General features: G+C 40.0%; 1 protein-coding gene across 5 annotated transcripts in view; it reads right to left on the bottom strand.

Annotated features, from left to right (window-relative positions):
* Positions 1 to 2,493: 2,493 nt before the first annotated feature.
* The window catches only part of LOC124389265, a 111,034-nt gene continuing 93,941 nt past the window's right edge, over positions 2,494 to 19,586 (bottom strand). For 4 of the 5 annotated variants that reach the window (XM_046854612.1, XM_046854613.1, XM_046854614.1 and 1 more), the window contains 13 exons: positions 18,791 to 18,874; positions 16,641 to 16,682; positions 13,608 to 13,649; positions 12,395 to 12,436; positions 11,849 to 11,881; positions 7,609 to 7,650; positions 6,543 to 6,584; positions 5,997 to 6,029; positions 5,382 to 5,474; positions 5,188 to 5,283; positions 3,558 to 3,619; positions 3,355 to 3,437; positions 2,494 to 2,991 (listed from right to left, as the gene is read on the bottom strand). In XM_046854612.1, the coding sequence (XP_046710568.1) occupies positions 2,985 to 2,991; positions 3,355 to 3,437; positions 3,558 to 3,619; positions 5,188 to 5,283; positions 5,382 to 5,474; positions 5,997 to 6,029; positions 6,543 to 6,584; positions 7,609 to 7,650; positions 11,849 to 11,881; positions 12,395 to 12,436; positions 13,608 to 13,649; positions 16,641 to 16,682; positions 18,791 to 18,874 (701 nt within the window). In that variant the 3' untranslated portion in view covers positions 2,494 to 2,984. The remainder of the gene's footprint in view (positions 2,992 to 3,354; positions 3,438 to 3,557; positions 3,620 to 5,187; positions 5,284 to 5,381; positions 5,475 to 5,996; positions 6,030 to 6,542; positions 6,585 to 7,608; positions 7,651 to 11,848; positions 11,882 to 12,394; positions 12,437 to 13,607; positions 13,650 to 16,640; positions 16,683 to 18,790; positions 18,875 to 19,586) is intronic. The other variant, XM_046854615.1, reaches the window with a different exon arrangement.

The raw sequence follows: 19,586 nt of genomic DNA, 5'->3' as shown, positions 1-19,586 counted from the left end.
TCAGCTCAGAGCCTAAACCCAGACATGATGCTCAGCTCAGATCCTAAACCCAGACATGATGCTCAGCTCAGAGTCTAAACCCAGACATGATGCTCAGCTCAGAGTCTAAACCCAGACATGATGCTCAGCTCAGAGTCTAAACCCAGACATGATGCTCAGCTCAGAGCCTAAACCCAGACATGATGCTCAGCTCAGAGCCTAAACCCAGACATGATGCTCAGCTCAGAGTCTAAACCCAGACATGATGCTCAGCTCAGAGCCTAAACCCAGACATGATCAGCTCAGAGTCTAAACCCAGACATGATGCTCAGCTCAGAGCCTAAACCCAGACATGATGCTCAGCTCAGAACCTAAACCCAGACATGATGCTCAGCTCAGAGCCTAAACCCAGACATGATGCTCAGCTCAGAGTCTAAACCCAGACATGGTGCTCAGCTCAGAGTCTAAACCCAGACATGATGCTCAGCTCAGAGCCTAAACCCAGAAATGATGCTCAGCTCAGAACCTAAACCCAGACATGATGCTCAGCTCAGAGCCTAAACCCAGACATGATGCTCAGCTCAGAGACTAAACCCAGACATGATGCTCAGCTCAGAACCTAAACCCAGACATGATGATCAGCTCAGAGTCTAAACCCAGTCATGATGCTCAGCTCAGAGTCTAAACCCAGTCATGATGCTCAGCTCAGAGTCTAAACCCAGTCATGATGCTCAGCTCAGAGTCTAAACCCAGACATGAGGCCAGGTATCTAAGAAGAGATGCAGGTATCTGACTTCAACCAATCAGAGTAAATCCGAGTGTAGAAACTGAGCTTGAATGAATGTTGTCTTTATGCACTTTTTCTACTCCAAGGCATGAACTCTAAATAGATGAATGATTGTTTTTTTTAATTGAAGGAAATAATTATTATTTTTGGTTTTGTTGTTGCCCTGTAAAAAAAGGTTTACATTAAAAAGGAATTCGAAAGGCTACAGAGAGAGAGAGAGAGAGAGAGAGAGAGAGAGAGAGATGTGTATAATTTCGGAAAGTAATTATTGAAAGTGAAATGAACAAATCAGAATTGAGCACGTAATGTGAGGAAGATGATCAAATATGAATAAATTGTATGTCAGTTAACTGATTGCTCGTCCAATCACGACACGTCTGAATAGAAGCCCCGCCCACCACGTTAGTGCGCTAATGAGGAGCACCAGGTGAGTTACTCGGTGAGAGGAAAGAGATGAGCAGCAGCAGAATTCTGAGGATAAAATACATACATAATGTTTATTTGTGGATTTTGGTGAGTCCACATTCTGTAATGTGCAGGAAGATGAAGCTGACTGAGGTGAAACCACTGAAGAACCCAGGAACGGGGTAGGAACATTCTGATCACATTTTACCCAAACCTTTTCCCAACGTATCTGGTGAAACACGCAGCGAGTCACCAATCAGGATCGAGTTCACGCTCTGTTTTACACGTGTTCTGTTTTACACGTGTTCTGATCGACACTCGGTGCATCTACTGATCACCAACATACAGTTCAGCATCAGTTCAACATCAAGCAGAACATTTAGAGAGGAATAAATGATGAAGAAACTCGAGACTTGAACTCACCACCACACACGTGACCTCATTTACACGTTTTATTAGTTCAAATAAGTTGCGTTATGATTATTGTAAAAGAAATCAATCAGAGTTTGAGTCATTAATCTCATTCTATTAATAGATCAGTGTGCTGAGAGTCACATTCGAGTCTTTACACATTTGAAGGTTTGTTCTTTTATTTAAGTGAAAGTTTAAATGGACACTTTATACTGGAGTCACGTTTTACTGAGCGAATCTCTATTTTAACTTTATTCAGTGTTGAATTTGTAAAACATCACACATTTAAAGTAGAAAAACATAACGTGCAACACATTTATACAGATTTCCTGTCAGATTTTACTTTTACAGTGTGGTTCAAGTTTTGAAATGTAAAAGAACCCAAAAAACAACAACAAATACAGACACCTCTGCTGCTGATCTCAATACAGAATAAAATTTATACCCAACACGATTACAGAAAAAATATATATACCTATAATACCAAGTAAAATGAAGGAGTAAGTAAAATCCTGACATTTGTACACTATAATAAAAAATAAAGCTCTTAAAAAAAAAGTGGGCCGTAAATCAATAAACAACTTTAACAATCAATCAAATGTCTTTCATTTTAAATACTAATCATATCCTCAAAAATAAGTAGTACATGAATACGTTCAGTAATAATATTCCATGGAATATTTCACATACTGAAATTAACATTTACAGATCATTGAGCTGAGGCGAGAAGCTTTACACATCTGGATAGAGGGATTTTCTGCCATTCTTTAGGGCAAATCCTCTCAAGCTGGGGCAGGTTGGATTTAACCAAGTTTAATCTCAAAACCAGTGTTTTTATTCAGTCAAAAGGTAAAAAGAAGTACAGTGTGTTTTTTTTAACTGATCCGCACCTAATTAACTGTCCCCCCCCCCCCCCCGTCATCTATAAACAAAACGAATACCACACCAGATCTCAGTATATACATCAAAATACAGACACATTACAATCTACAATCAGTGAAAGTGTGTTTACAGAGGGTTTGTTCATCATCAGTATGTCGCTAAAAGCAGACCTTTTGGCGGTTTGAGCATTTTTCTAGAGCATTCAGGTCTATATCATGTCCAAAATATAAGAACCCGGCCATGACTTTAGAGAAACGATCTGAAGCGATCGATCTGGAAAGTCTGGAAAATCCATCATTTTACACTGAGAAGGTTTGTGGACTTGGAATTGGCGTCTCAGCAGGTCAGAACATTTAATGCACAATGATTAAAGCAAAAAAAACAAAACCCAATGAGATCACGTGACCCCTGAATAAGTATATTAAAACAGCTGGTGGTGGAAGATTTAACCGTTAGGAACTTTTTTATGCTCGCGGTTCCACAGACTTCCACTAGAGGGTGCTGTGGGGATGTTATTCACTCAGGTGCTGAAACAAATCAAAAAGCTCCAATAGGTCAGATGGTAAAAAATAAAGATAAATGTATTTTCTGGCTGTGTATGAAGATTTTATGTAAGAAATGATGATCTGCATCCAAAAAAAAGGTTTGAATGGTTAATTAGAATGTAAATATGATATCTATTTGTTCATATTTTTAGTCTAAAAGCTTAATATAATAATTGTATTAATTCTATTATTGGTGCATTGAGGGATTGTATACAGCTGAACATCACAAGTCTAAATAAAGCAATTCAGGATCAGGTTTGTTTTGTAGACAACAATTTGAACACTTTTTTAATGTAAATTCATAAATAATTAGTGTAAAATAAAAGCATGTAGGAATTATCTTACCTGCTGAGGCCCTGGAGCTCAGATTCAGTATTCTGTTGATTTTCAGGTTCACGTTCATTATCGGGTTGATGTGAGTTTGAGTCCTGTGTTTGTGGTACGACATTATTTTTAGGAATTGTTTTGCTCATTAATCTGATATGATACAATTTAATAAAATTAAAGCCTCTAGTTATTCCATTTTAATATTACAGTGATAAACTTACCCGCTTTTTACACCTACAACAGTCTTGCAGATTCTTTATATCCTCTCTCAATTCACTGATACCTACCATATACCAATGAATAGCCAAGTATACAATAGGTTAGGTTATTACAATATACAATTACAATATTACCTGCAATACGTGCGTAACTAATTATTACTAGTGGTCTTTTTTCCCCTTATTTGTACTTATACATTGTGTTGTGTATATACACTGTATACTATAGTATGTGTCTATTCTTTTAGATATTTGCATTTATTTTTTCTTTGCTGCTGTAACAGATAAATTTCCCCAATGTGGGACGAATGAAGGTTTATATAATTTTAATAGGATATATAAGATGCTTTATTGGATTCAGGCTCTAATCAGATATTAATATACCAAAGCCTAGTTTCATGTCAGCTATATTGGGTGCAGCTGTCAGAAAGTTCAGGTTTTAGGATCCAAGGCAGATGCAAAGAAAGAGCAGGGGAGAAAAGCGCACGTGCAGAGCCGATTCAGGGAGCCGATTCAGGGAGCCGATTCAGGGAGCCGATTCAGGGAGCCGATTCAGGGAGCCGATTCAGGGAGCCGATTCAGGGAGCCGAGGTGCACGGAGGTCAAGGATGCCGGGCCGGAAGTCGGAGCGCGTTCAGCGCGAGCAGAGCAGAGCCGATAAGCTGGGGGGAGAGTTGGGAAAACAGGCGCGGTCGGGAAGCAGGAGGACAGAATGGTCAAGACAGAAACAGGGCAAGCCTAAAGACAATCTGGCACTGTCTGAAGGATTCTGGCGTCCTTATAAGTGTTAGAAAATTAGACGCCATTTCCGTGCAGCTGGATGGGAGGGTGTGTCCTCGGTGATTGAGGCGGCAATGCCGGAAGTGCTCAAGCCGGCTGACAGCAGCATGCTGGGTGATAGATGCATAAATATCCCTCAGTAGCAGTTACGATCCAATTTAGGTGTCAAAAGCATAAAATCGAGGCTGTTCTTTGTCCCTGCCCCACCATTGGCCAGTATTTGAGTCGAGGGAATTGTATTTGGATGATTCTTGCTGTAATGAGCAGCAGTGGCTGGGGATTTTCTAATACAGAAGCCAGAAGTTGCCACAGGGTTTCCCTGAATTGAGATATTAGACAGTAGAAGCCTCATGGCATTCTAGACATCATTAGTGAAAACTAACTTCATCTGCAGCAATGTTTAGGCAGGTGGTAGGTGTGAATATAAAACCCACATGAATGCCAGGACCAAAGGTTTCTGAGCAGAACATCACCCAGAGCATCAAACCGCCTCTGCTGGCTTTTCCATAATGCATCCCAGTTACCCAGCTAAACCACGCCCACCATCCACACGATGGAAAAATATGATTCATCAGACTACAATTGCTCCATGGTCCAGTACTGATGCTCATGTGATGCCCATTTCCAGTTACATTCAAGAATGATTATTTTATCTAAAATGTAAAGCTCTAAAATTGCACCATAATAATATAATAATAATTTCTGATAAAATTTGTTTCCTGCATGGATTTTGTAACAATAATTAAAGAAACATTTTATTTCTGTTAATGAAGCAACAATCAAATGACAAAAAGTAAACAGACCTGTTCAACATCAGATTATATACCGTGTCATGACTGGATATTATACTTACAGTAAAAAGTTATCTGTACAGCGAGCAAGAACAAGGCAAAGACGCATTCAGTAAGTATTACAATAACTCGCAGATCCACTGTACGCTGACCAGTTCCTGTTTATAATAAATAAAAGATAACATTTGTAGCAGCATATTATATAGTCATCAATTTTATATTATCATGATTATGATTATTCAAATCACAGACTCACGTGCTTTTAGGATCAGCTCCACTGATAACGCAGCAGCGTTCACTAAAACAACCAGCACTGAACCAATCAGGAACACAACCACACTCCATACAGCTGTAATACAGAGTCATGATGATCAGAGAAACATGACATTTCTCATGGTTTTGTATTTTGAACATTTGGGAACTTAAGCAAAATCAGTCAATTTATCAGTTTAATCAGTGATGATTAAAAAAAAAACATTAAATGAAATAAACAAATGTAAGATGTACAGGATCAGAACAGAGAAGAATGATATTCAAAAGCCTTAGTAGAGACTCAGGGAAACGCGTGTTAACTTTGCAAATTGAACGAGATTTTTAATATTCCTTAAGTACAATGTGTGAATGTGACTGTGATTGGAGGCAGGTGTGTGTGAGGTCAGTAATCCTCTGAAAGTGAACATGAGTGAGTCTGTAATGTCTGTGCATTGTGTATCTTGGTGGTTTGTATGTTAAATTGTATATCAAACATTTCCTTTTCAGATAAGTTTGTTGTTTGTTAACTGTGAAATTGTGGTATTTTATGGCCAGAGTTTATTTCAGATATCTTCATTGAGACGTGACTGTGTACTTCAACAGAAAATAATTTACTTACGTTGGTGTGTCTCAGTGTTATTGGTGTCAGATTCTAGAAGTATAAAAGCACAATCAGTGTCACAAGTCTGTGACTGTAGGAACAAAATCTACTCCTGAACCTGAACATTAGTGCTAATCTGAACACATTTGGAGATGAGGTGTTTGTAAACACAATACAGCGTCATGTCCAGCACCTGAGATCAATGTTTAGATTTTCAGACTCTTCATCAATATGCCAAGTTAGCTGGAGTCTTTTTACAGAGATATCAACTGTATTGTTTATATTTGCTAATCAGTAAATTAATGGCATTGAACTTTGACCTTTCCTGCCTTGTGTTCATCACAAACTCAGTCCGTAATTACATTTGATTGGAAATTAATTGCATCCAGTCACAAATGTATTGCCGGATATTAGAAAAAAAGGACGTACACGTATTTGACTCCATTAATAATTCATATTTTTAGTTGTGTCTACTGTCTAGACTACAGCCTTCGAACACAAACATTTACATATATACCTTTATATCCTGATTAAAACAGGAAAGTAAATATCTGTTGTACTTACCGGTTTGTGTCGCAACGCTTTTGAATTCTGGACATCTGGTAACTAAAGTAAAATCAGTGGACAAACTTTTTAATTACAGTGAAAAACACATAAAGCAGCTACATTTGTACATTTTTGAAAATAAACAAAATCAATCAGTCTATGATATGAGAGTGAAATGATGATGATTATAAAAAAAACCTAAAAATATGCTGAAAAATCTTAAGTGGATAATGGTATTTATATATAAATAAATAAATAACGATCTAAGACTTTTTCTATGTACACAAAATGCATATTTCTCTTAAATATTGATCACAATTCTGTCTAAATCGGTGTTTGTGAGCACTTCTCCTTCCAGAGAATCATCCTCCTCGTAGGTGTGGCAGATACTGATTAGATAAATAATTAATGCACAGGTCCTCATCAGCGTATACGACAGAGCGTTCCAGTTCCTGCTGATATCCAGCAACTTCACACAGACATTAAAGAGGAGTGGACCAACATTCCACAGGCCACAATCAACAACCTGATCAACTCTATGTGAAGGAGATGTGTTGCACTGCGTGGGGTAAATGGTGGTTACACCAGATACTGACTGGTTTTCAGACCCCCAATACAATAAAACTGCACATTTTAGAGTGCCATTTTACTGTGACCAGCCTAAAGCTCACCTGTCCAGTAATCATGCTGTCTAATCAGCATCTTGATCTGCCACACCTTTGAGGTGGATCATAATCTGGGTAAAGAAGAAGTGCTCACTAACACACATTTACAGATTTGTGAACAATATTAGAGAGAAATAAGCCTTTTGTGTACATAGAAAAAGTGTTAGATCTTTGAGTTCAGCTCATTAAAAATGGGAGCAAAAAAACAAAAAGGTGTTGTGTTTATAATTTTGTGTGTATGGTTTTATATACAATCACATACTCAACTACACACAATAAATCTGTAGTATAGATGATCAGAGTAACATGAATTTTCAGTACATTTTGTATTAAATACAGAATAAATGGGTTTTATGGTCTGATGTAAAACTGAGATATATCCTGATTGAAACAGGAAAGTAAATATCTGTTGTACTTACCGGTATGTGTCACAATGATTTTGCATTCTGGACATCTGGTAACTAAAGTAAAATCAGTGGTACATTTTTATCAGTGGTGAATAAAAAGTGATTCAGATTTTTTTTAGTGTGATGTTCACACCTATACAATTTCCAGTTCTTAAACCAATTAAAGTAGGCCTCACTTCAGAGGTCTCTCTTTATAAAACCACTCTGAATGATTAGATACATGCAGTGTGATGAACAATTACAATTTTCAGCTTTTTTACAATTTCAGGGTTCGTGTTTGGTAACTTCCTCCTGCCAAATTCTGATAAGAAAAAAAACTTTTACTAGGACCAAATGCAGCTAGAAATAAACTTTCTAAGTACAGTGTATCTCTTGATGGACTTTCTGTCTCAAAAGTCGGGGAATGTAGATACTGCATTAAGTAGGGTAAACAATAGCAAGATAAAAAACAAAAACGAAACATGTACAGGATCAGAACCAGAAAAGAATGATATTCAAAAGCCTTAGTACAGACTGGTACAGGGAAACGTGTGTTAACTTTGCAAATCGAATGTGTTTTTAATAAGATAAGATAAGATAAACCTTTATTCGTCCCACAGTGGGGAAATTTCTTTGTTACAGCAGCATGAAAAAATAAAAAATAAATGCAAATATATAAAAGAATAGACGAATAGACATACTATAGTATACAAGTATATACACAACACAATGTATAAATACAGATGAGGAAAAAGTACGTATTGCAGGTCATATTGCACACAGGTGGTATTATTACACAGTAAAACAGTAATAACAGTAACTATCACACCATTGAACAGTAATTACAGTGTGTATTTTGGTTAATGGTTTACTGGGAGCAGCTTTGATTGTAAAGTCTAATAGCAGCAGGGAGAAAAGACCTTCTGTAACACTCCTTCAGACACTTAGGATGTATCAGTCTGTCACTGAAGGAGCTGCTCAATGATGTAACTGTTTCATACAGGGGGTGAGAGGCGTTCTGCAGTAATGATGATAGTTTTGCTACCATCCTCCTTTCTCCCACCTCCTGTACAGTGTCCAGGGGAATCCCCAGGACTGAGCTGGCCTTCCTGATCAGCTTGTCCAGTCTCTTCCTGTCTGCAGTAGAGATGCTGCTACCCCAGCAGACCACACCATAAAATATGGCTGATGCCACAACAGAGTCAAAAAAGGCCTTCAGTAGCTCTCCTTGCATTCCAAAAGACCTTAGTCTCCTCAGCAGAAAGAGTCTGCTCTGCCCTTTCTTATAGATTGCCTCAGTGTTATCTGTCCAGTCCAGTTAGTTGTTTAGATGAACACCCAGGTATTTGTAAGAGTCCACTCTCACAATGTCCTTTCCCTGAATGTTTACCAATGGAAATGATGAAGTGTGTTTGTGCCTACGGAAATCCACCACCAGTTCTTTGATTTTCCCCACGTTTATCTTGAGGCAGCTCCGTTGGTACCAGTCCACAAAGTTCTGTATAAGTCCTCTGTACTCTCTGTCATCATCATTCGTGATCAGACTGACGATGGCAGAGTCATCAGAGAACTTCTGTAGGTGACAGGTTGCTGAGCTAAACATGAAGTCTGCAGTGTAGATGGTGAAGAGAAATGGGGCTAGAACCGTTCCCTGCGGGCCTCCATACTGTGGTCAGTCTGTGAGGTAGTCCAGTATCCAGGCAGACAGATGATGGTTCACTCCCATGTACACCATCTTATCCCTCAGGAGCGCAGGTTGGATGGTGTTAAAAGCACTAGAGAAATCAAAAAACATGAGTCTCACAGTGCTCCCAGCTTTTTCCAGGTGTGAAATAGCCCGATATAGGAGGAAGATGACTGCGTCTTCCACTCCAATGCCAGGTTGGTAGGCAAACTGAAGTGGATCCATTGATGGGCTCACCAAAAGTCGGAGATGAGTGAGCACCAGCCTCTCCAATGTCAGATGGGAGGTCAGCGCTACTGGTCGGTAGTCCCCAAAGTCTTTTGGGCGCGACATCTTTGGAACAGGCACCACGCAGGATGTTTTCCATAGCTGTGGCACCTTCCCCAGCAATATGCCACACAGCTGGTCTGCACAGGTCTTAAGTAGCCTGGAGCTGATGCCGTCTGGGCCCGCAGCCTTCCTCGCTTTGATCTTCCTGAGCTCCATTCTCACCTGGGCTTCTGTGAGGGGCAGTGTGTATTGGCTGGAGTGTGTAGTGGAGGGAATCGGCGGGGGGGTTTAGGTGTGTTGTGTATTGACTGTGAGCTGATAGCAGTGCAGAGAGAGGTGGGGCTGGAGCTGCTTGCTGTGGAAGCAGAGAAGGGGGATTGCAGCAGGGGGGACTGGATGGGGGCAGGGTGGGGAGGGTAGCTGATCAAATCTGTTAAAGAATAGGTTAAGATCATTCACCCACTGCTGGTCACCCTCAGTCTGAGAGCTGGGTTCCTTATGACCAGTGATGGTTTTGAGCCCCTTCCACACACCGCTGACGTTGTTCCTGCTGCAGCTGATCCTCCAGCTTCCTCCTGTAGCATGCTTTTCCTTCACTGATCTTTTTTCTCAGTTCTCTCTGGACAGTTTTCAGCTCTTCCTTGTTTCCCGATTTAAAAGCCCTCTTCTTCTCTTTAAGGAGAGTCTTTATATCAGGGTTGATCCACGGTTTGTTGTTGGGAAAACACCGTACAGTCCTGGTGGGTACAGTATTCTCCACACAGAAGTTAATGTAGTCCGTAATACAGTCTGTTAAACTGTCAATATCCTCCCCATGTGGACTGCACAATTCCTCCCACATAGTTGTTTCAAAACAGTCTTTCAGAGCCTCATTGGTCTCATCAGACCATGTCGTCACTGTGCGGAAGATATCTGGTTGCCTGCATACAAGGGTTTTGTACACAGGTAGGAGATGAACCAGGTTGTGATCCGATCTTCCTAAGGGGGGGAAGGGGTGCTGATATATAAGCCTCCTTTGGGTTTGCATAGAATAAATCCAGTATTTTATTGTCTCTGGTGTGGCATGAAACATACTGGGTGAATGTGGGCAGAGTGGAGGATGGAGGGGCATGATTAAAATCTCCAGAGATAATTAGAAGGGCGTTTGGGCTCTGTGTTAACAGTCTGTTAACAACAGAATGCAGGACATCGCATGCCGATTCACCGTCAGCAGAGGGGGGGAATATACGCAGCTATCACGATAACATGCTCTCGCATGTTATCGTGATAGCTGCGTATATTCCCCCCTCTGCTGACATTCCCTCGGCAGATAGCACGGCCTCATGCTAGCGGCTAACAGCTCAATGTCTTTACAGCAGATTTGCTCTTTAATAGTGATGTGACCAGGTTTACACCATCTATTATTCACAAACACTGCCAGTCCTCCTCCCTTTCTCTTACCGCTCTCCATCGTTCTGTCGGCACGCAGTAATTCGAATCCATCCAGAGCCACGGTCGTATCCGGCCTAGCTTGGTTAGCCATGACTCCGTGAACAGCATGATGCTACACTCCTCTGATCAGAATTCCCTCTGATGCCGGGTAAGAGCCGCTAGCTCGTCCATCTTGTTGAGTAAAGATCTTACATTTCCCATAATGATAGACGGGAGAGTTGTTCTGTAACGTCTCTTTTTAGTCCGACACATAGCTCCAGCACGGTTCCCCCGTCGTCTCCTTCTTAGCTCACGGGAAATATCTGTTGTTTCTTCTAGTAGCATCGGCGTGTTGCGGAATGCTAACAGCTGATCCCTGGTGAAACAATAGGACTGTGGCTGTGAACAGATTTTCCAGATATAACTGTGAACAAAGTCCAAAAAAGCAGGAAAGTAGAGCAAACTCGGTGGCTTTGTTTATGTCCATTGTGCAGTTTCCAAATTTACACGCATACACTTAAAAAGAAAAAAACACAAAGTGCCGGAACACTATAAAATAAATTAAAAAAGCACAAACTTAACGGGAGCTGCTGCAACAGGCTGCCACTTGGGCGGCGCCTAGGAGGACATATATAATATTCCTTAAGTACAATGTGTGAATGTGACTGTGATTGGAGGCAGGTGTGTGTGAGGTCAGTAATCCTCTGAAAGTGAACATGAGTGAGTCTGTAATGTCTGTGCATTGTGTATCTTGGTGGTTTGTATGTTAAATTGTATATCAAACATTTCCTTTTCAGATAAGTTTGTTGTTTGTTAACTGTGAAATTGTGGTATTTTATGGCCAGAGTTTATTTCAGATATCTTCATTGAGACGTGACTGTGTACTTCAACAGAAAATAATTTACTTACGTTGGTGTGTCTCAGTGTTATTGGTGTCAGATTCTAGAAGTATAAAAGCACAATCAGTGTCACAAGTCTGTGACTGTAGGAACAAAATCTACTCCTGAACCTGAACATTAGTGCTAATCTGAACACATTTGGAGATGAGGTGTTTGTAAACACAATACAGCGTCATGTCCAGCACCTGAGATCAATGTTTAGATTTTCAGACTCTTCATCAATATGCCAAGTTAGCTGGAGTCTTTTTACAGAGATATCAACTGTATTGTTTATATTTGCTAATCAGTAAATTAATGGCATTGAACTTTGACCTTTCCTGCCTTGTGTTCATCACAAACTCAGTCCGTAATTACATTTGATTGGAAATTAATTGCATCCAGTCACAAATGTATTGCCGGATATTAGAAAAAAAGGACGTACACGTATTTGACTCCATTAATAATTCATATTTTTAGTTGTGTCTACTGTCTAGACTACAGCCTTCGAACACAAACATTTACATATATACCTTTATATCCTGATTAAAACAGGAAAGTAAATATCTGTTGTACTTACCGGTTTGTGTCGCAACGCTTTTGAATTCTGGACATCTGGTAACTAAAGTAAAATCAGTGGACAAACACATTTACTAGGACCAAATGCAACTAGAAATAAACTTTTTAATTACAGTGAAAAACACATAAAGCAGCTACATTTGTACATTTTTGAAAAAAAAAAACAAAATCAATCAGACAATAAGACTTTTTCTATGTACACAAATGCATATTTCTCTTAAATATTGATCCCAATTTTGTCTAAATCGGTGTTAGTGAGCACTTCTCCTTCCAGAGAATCATCCTCCTCGTAGGTGTGGCAGATCAAGATACTGATTAGATAAATAATTACTGCACAGGTGTGCTTTAGGCCGGACACAATTAAAGGCCAGTTTAAATGTGCAGTTTTATCACACCACGATTTTGCAGGTTTTGAGGGAGCATGCGATTGAATTGCTGACTGCAGTGATGTCCACCAGAGCTGTTGCCTGTGATTTAAATGTTCATTTCTCTACCATAAGCCGTCTGCAAAGCTATTCTTAGAATTTGGCAGTACATCCAACAGACCACGTGTAACCACACCAGCCCAGGAACTCCACATCCAGCATCTTCACCTCCAAGATTGTCTGAGACCAGCCACCCGGACAGCTGCTGCAACAATTGGTTTGCATAACCAAAGAATTTTTGCTGTCAGAAAGCGTCTCAGTGAAGCTCATCTGCAGCTCGTCTTCCTCATCAGCGTATACGACAGAGCGTTCCAGTTCCTGCTGATATTCAGCAACTTCACACAGACATTAAAGAGGAGTGGACCAACATTCCACAGGCCACAATCAACAACCTGATCAACTCTATGTGAAGATGTTTTGCACTGCGTGAGGTAAATGGTGGTTACACCAGATACTGACTGGTTTTTGGACCCCCAATACAATAAAACTGCACATTTTAGAGTGCCATTTTACTGTGACCAGCCTAAAGCTCACTGGGCATTGATTTGAGCTCATGAAAAATGAGGGCAAAAACAAAAATGTTGCGTTTCTAAATTTGTATGTATGTATGTATGTATGTGTATCTATAAAACACAACTACGCACCATAAATCTGTAGTATAGATGATCAGAGTAACATGAATTTTCAGTACATTTTGTATTAAATACAGAATAAATGGGTTTTATGGTCTGATGTAAAACTGAGATATATCCTGATTGAAACAGGAAAGTAAATATCTGTTGTACTTACCGGTTTGTGTCACAACGATTTTGCATTCTGGACATCTGGTAACTAAAGTAAAATCAGTGGTACATTTTTATCAGTGGTGAATAAAAAGTGATTCAGATTTTTTTTAGTGTGATGTTCACACCTATACAATTTCCAGTTCTTAAACCAATTAAAGTAGGCCTCACTTCAGAGGTCTCTCTTTATAAAACCACTCTGAATGATTAGATACATGCAGTGTGATGAACAATTACAATTTTCAGCTTTTTTACAATTTCAGGGTTCGTGTTTGGTAACTTCCTCCTGCCAAATTCTGATAAGAAAAACACTTTTACTAGGACCAAATTTCCTTAAGTACTATGTGTGATTGTGACTGTGATTGGAGGCAGGTGTGTGTGAGGTCAGTAATCCTCTGAAAGTGAACATGAGTGAGACTGTAATGTCTGTGCATTGTGTATCTTTGTGGTTTGTATGCTGCGTTATGTTCTATGGATTAGTTTGCTGCTGATTCTCGTATTAAACTGACACGTGAGAATTCTATAAAACAAGTGGAAGGAGAGGAGGAAGATGTTGGCAGGGACGGCAGGGAAAAGAGAAGTGGAGGAGAGTGGAGGTTCAGGTTGGTACTTTAAATATTGGTACTATGACTGGTAAAGGGAGAGAGGGAGCTGATATGATGGAGAGGAGAAAGGTAGAGATGCTGTGTGTTCAGGAGACCAAGTGGAAAGGGAGTAAGAGCAGGAACATTGGAGGTGGATTTAAACAGTTTTATCATGGTGTGGATGGAAAGAGAAATGGTGTAGGGGTGATTCTGAAGGAAGAGTACAGTAAGAGTTTAGTGGAGGTGAAGAGAGTTTCTGATAGAGTGATGATCGTGAAGCTGGAAGTTGAAGGGATGATGATAAATGTCATCAGTGGTTATGCTCCACAAGTTGGCTGTGAGATGGAGGAAAAGGAAAGATTCTGGAGTGAATTAGATGAAGTGGTAGATGGTGTACATAGGAAAGAACGATTGGTGATTGGGGCAGACTTTAATGGGCATGTAGGTGAAGGGAACAGAGGTGATGAGGAGGTGATGGTAGGTATGGTTTTAAGGAGAGGAATGTGGAAGGGCAGATGGTGGTAGATTTTGCTAAAAGAATGAAAATAGCAGTAGTGAACACATTTTAAGAAGAAGTAGGAGCACAAGGTGACGTATAAGAGTGGAGGAAGGTGCACACAGGTGGACTATGTGCTATGCAGGAGATGCAACCTAAAGGAGATTGGAGACTGTAAGGTGTTGGCAGGGGACAGTGTAGCTAGACACCATCAGATGGTGGTCTGTAGGATGGTTTTGGAGGCGAAGAAGAAGAGGAGGAGAGTGAGGACTGAAAGAAGAATAAGATGGTGGAAACTGAAGGAGGAAGAGTGTAGTGTGAGGTTCAGGTAAGAGGTCAGACTGGAGCTCGGTGGTGGTGAAGAGGTGCTGGATGATTGGGAAACTACTGCAGGAGTGATGAGGGAGGCAGCTAGAAAAGTACTTGGTGTGACATCTGGAAATAAAGTGCAGGAGAGCTTAAGGAGAAAGAGGTTGGAGAAACAGGATTGGGATCGACAGAGTGATGAGAAAAGTAGGCAGGAGAACAAGGATATGCAGCAGCAGGTGAAGAGGGATGTGGTGAAAGCCAAGGAAAAGGCATATGAGGAGCTGTAGGAGAAGTTGGACACTAAGGAAGGAGAAAAGGATTTGTAGCGATTGGCCAGGCAGAGGGACCGAGCTGGGAAGGATGTGCTGCAAGTTCGAGCAATAAAGGATGGAGAGGGAAATGTGTTGACTAGTGAGGAGAGTGTGTTGAGAAGAGGAAGGGAGATTTTGAGCAGCTGATAAATTAGGAAAATGAGAGAGAAGAAAGAGAGAAGGTTGGATGGTGTGGAGATGGTGAAGCAGGAAGTGGATAGGATTAGTAAGGAGGAAGTGAGAGCAGCAAATAGAACAAGAGAGATGTGCAGACCTGCAGTAACTACAGGGGACTGAAGTTGATTAGTCGCTCTATGAAGTTATGGGAAAGAGTAGTGGAAGCCAGGCTGAGAGAAGAGGTGACCATCTGTGAACAACAGTATGGTTTCAGGCTGAGGAAGAGCACCACAGATGCATTATTTTCTTTAAGAATGTTGATGGAGAAGTATAGAGAAGATCAGAAGGAGTTGCATTGTGTATTTGTGGATTTAGAGAAAGCGTACGACAGGGTGGAGAGAGGAGTTGTGGTATTGTATATGGAAGTCTGGTGTGTCAGAGAAGTATGTGAGGGTGGTGGGTGGAGGTTGGACTGCATCAAGGAGCGGCTCTGAGGCCTGTTTGCAGTGGTGATGGACAGGTTGACGGTCGAGGTCAGACAGGAGTCTCCGTGGATGATGTTTGCGGATGATATTGTTATTTGTGGTGAGAGTAGGGAGCAGGTTGTAAAGAGCCTGGAGAGGTGGAGGTACACACTGGAGAGAAGGGGAATGAAAGTCAGTAGGAGTAAGACAGAGTACATGTGTGTGAATCAGAGAGAGGGCAGTGGAGGGGTGCGGTTGCAGGGAGAAGAGGTGGAGAAGGTGGAGGAGTTCAGGTACCTGGGGTCAACAGTGTAATTTAATGGAGAGTGTGTTAGAGAAGTGAAGAAAAGAGTGCAGGCAGGGTGGAGTGGGTGGAGAAGAGTGAGAGCAGGAGTGATTTGTGATAGAAGAGTATCTGTGAGAGTGAAAGTGAAAGTTTATAGGACTGTGGTGAGACCTGAGATGTTGTATGGTTTAGAGACAGTGGCATTGAGTAAAAGACAGGAGGTGGAGCTGGAGGTAGCAGAGCTGAAGATGTTGAGATGTTCATTGGGAGTGATGACGATGGACAGGATTAGAAATGAGTTTATTAGAGGGACAGCGCATGTAGGACGTTTTGGAGACAAGGTGAGGGAGGTGAGATTGAGATGGTTTGGACATGTGCAGAGGAGGGACATGGGGTATATCAGTAGGAGAATGCTGAGGATGGTATATATCTATCCTGATTAAAACAGGAAAGTAAATATCTGTTGTACTTACCGGTTTGTGTCACAAAGCTTTTGAATTCTGGACATCTGGTAACTAAATTAAAATCAGTGGACAAACACATTTACTGGGACCAAATGCCGCTAGAAATAAACTTTCTAATAACAGTGTATCTTTTGATGGACTTTCTGTCTCTTCATATGCAGCAGGAAAAGTATTTTCTTTACAGCACATGTAAATAACATTACTAGAATCGCCTTCTTTCAACTAGTTCATGCTTTTGCTACATCTAGATTAGACTATTGGTTACACTTTACTGTCTGGATGTTCTAGTAAGTGCATAAATAAACTCCAGTTAGACAGAATTCAGCATCAATAGCACTTTTCTAGAACCAGAATATATGACCACATTCAGAGAGATTTTCCCTGTTTTAATCATCCCCTCATATTAATTGGCTATATCACTCTATCTCCTCTCCACTAATATGCTGGTGTGTGGTGGGCGTTCTGGCGCAATATGGCTGCCGTTGCATCATCCAGGTGGATGCTGCACATTGGTGGTGGTTGAGGAGAATCCCCCTTGTAATGGGGGGATGTATGTAAAGCGCTTTGAGTGCTGCAGAAAAGCGCTATATAAATGTAACGAATTATTATTATTATTATTATTTATTCAATCTCCATTGACTCCTAATGAAATTTCACAGTAATTATAAAATACTTCTGCTGAAGTATACAGCACTGAATCGTCTTGCACCACAGTAACTAAGTGAGCTTTTAGTCCATTATGATCTGCCACGTTGATCCAGAAGTGCAGGTTATTTGTTGGTACCTCAACTAGTGAAGACTACAGCAGGCGGCAGAGATTTCTCTTAAAAAACCCCACAAATATGGAAACATTTAGTTTAGAACTAAACAAACACAGTATCAGTGTTCAAGTGTATGTTGCAAATATAATTTTTTATTTAAGCCTTTTGTGAATAGGTTTTCTTTGGTAAATGTTTGGTAATTTGTTTAGTTAGCCTTAATGCCTTAAAGCCTTTATGCTTTTAAAAAGCCCAAGTCAAAATTATTTACTCGAAAAACTCGCAAGTTCTCATTTGGAATCTAACTAACAGCAAGTTGTGGATTATCTTAAAATTTGCGGGAATCCACAGCAGGACCGGAAGTTTAGAAACAACAATTTAAACTATGTTTTTACTAACAAATTTTATACATTTTTTTTTAAATACATCATTGTTTAATACATTTTAAGTGATAAATAAACTAGTCACATTTTCTGTTTAGTTTGTGTCAAAAAGGCCCATTTTTCCTGCTTCTAACATTAACTTTGAGAACAAAATGTTCACTTGCTGCCTAATAAATATATACACCCACTAACAGGTGCCATGTTGAGGAGATAATCAGTGTTCTTCACTTCGCCTGTCAGTGGTCATTATGTTATGCCTGATTGGTGTATCTGAGTATACCTTAATATACAGTATATGTTTGCGTACCTTTTATTACTGCATAAATCCTTATGGCGCAATACAATTCAATATATTCATGGTCACTATCTTATTCTGATGACTTGCACTGAATAGAGTCAGTCAAGGTTGTATTGTCTGGAGAGTAGCTGCTGGTATCGAGCATTTAACTGATTTTCTGAATAATCATCAGTCATGGTGGAACAATATTTGGACTTAATAATCTTCATTTCCGAAAAAGCTGACTCATAAATAAGTGGAGCTACTTAGCTCGCTGGAGTTTTGACTGCAAATGCATGGTGAGTCGTGTGTTAGAAGATATCTCAAGCATGAGGCCCTGTTCCGTACATCAATTGTGTGGCAAATGCCATAGAAAGATGATAGACTAACATCTTACATTATTTTTGAACAGCCACATTTTATCCTGCAGCACTACAATGACCCCAAACATCTTCAACGTAGAGAACAAGGAGTCCTGATATTATTTTATGCCTGCACAGGACTTATTTTTAAATCCTGAACTCAACATCATTGAGTTTGTCTGGGGTTACATAAAGAGACAGAAGAGCCATGCTTAATTCTTTAAGCTGTTTCAAACAAACTTTAAAAACTCTAAACAAATGTACTTAGAAGAATTGATGCTGTTTGGATGATGATGCTGTTTGCTGGAAATAGTTCTCTCTGTGTGTGTGTGTGTGTGTGTGTGTGTGTGTGTGTGTGTGTGTGTGTGTAGGCTTAGACCTGATAATTGCTTTAGGCTGTTAAACAATGTCATCACAGTCAAGATGTAGAGGAGCACATTCAGACAAGTCAAAGCATCACGCTCTATAAAATAAAGCACATTTATAAAGTATTATTATTATGAATAAATAAATCATTTACACACGATTTACCACAAATCTGCTATAAACCACTTTTAAAGCCAAACACAGGGCTTCACCCTCTTGTCTTCATTATAGACTACATTCTCTGATTTGATGTAAAGAGATAACTTTGATCTAAGAGCTCAACTTTAAATAAAACTATTATTATTAACTATTAATTATTATATTATTTTGTATCTATATATAATGTGTATATACACTGGCGATCAAAATTAGAGAACAATTGAAGGAGTTTTTGTCCTGTTCTGTCTATACCAGGCTACCAGAACACATTTTCCACAAAATAACTAAGGCATTTAAAAATAAACATTATTTTGCAGAAAACACACTGATCAAAATTAGAGAACAACAATGACTGTAGCATGGAAAAAGATTACAACCTAATTTTCTGAAGGTTACAACAGTCAGCAATTAGTAGGAAGTGTCCAGGCCTCTGCTCTGAATGACTTCAGCACATCTGCAGCCACAGGACAGCACGAGTCTCTCACACTGCTCTGGTGGGATTTTGGTCCACTCTTCTTCCAGTCTCCTCCACAGTTCGGTGACTGTAGTGGGTTTCTTGGCCATAACTTTGTCACCAAGGATTTTCCAGAGGTTCTCTATTGGGTTGAGATCAGGACTCTGGACAGACCATGTCATTATTTCAATGTTTT

This window comes from Silurus meridionalis, chromosome 7, assembly GCF_014805685.1.
Source record: "Silurus meridionalis isolate SWU-2019-XX chromosome 7, ASM1480568v1, whole genome shotgun sequence".
Lineage (NCBI taxonomy): Eukaryota > Metazoa > Chordata > Actinopteri > Siluriformes > Siluridae > Silurus > Silurus meridionalis.
This window is presented reverse-complemented; position numbering and strand designations above follow the sequence as displayed.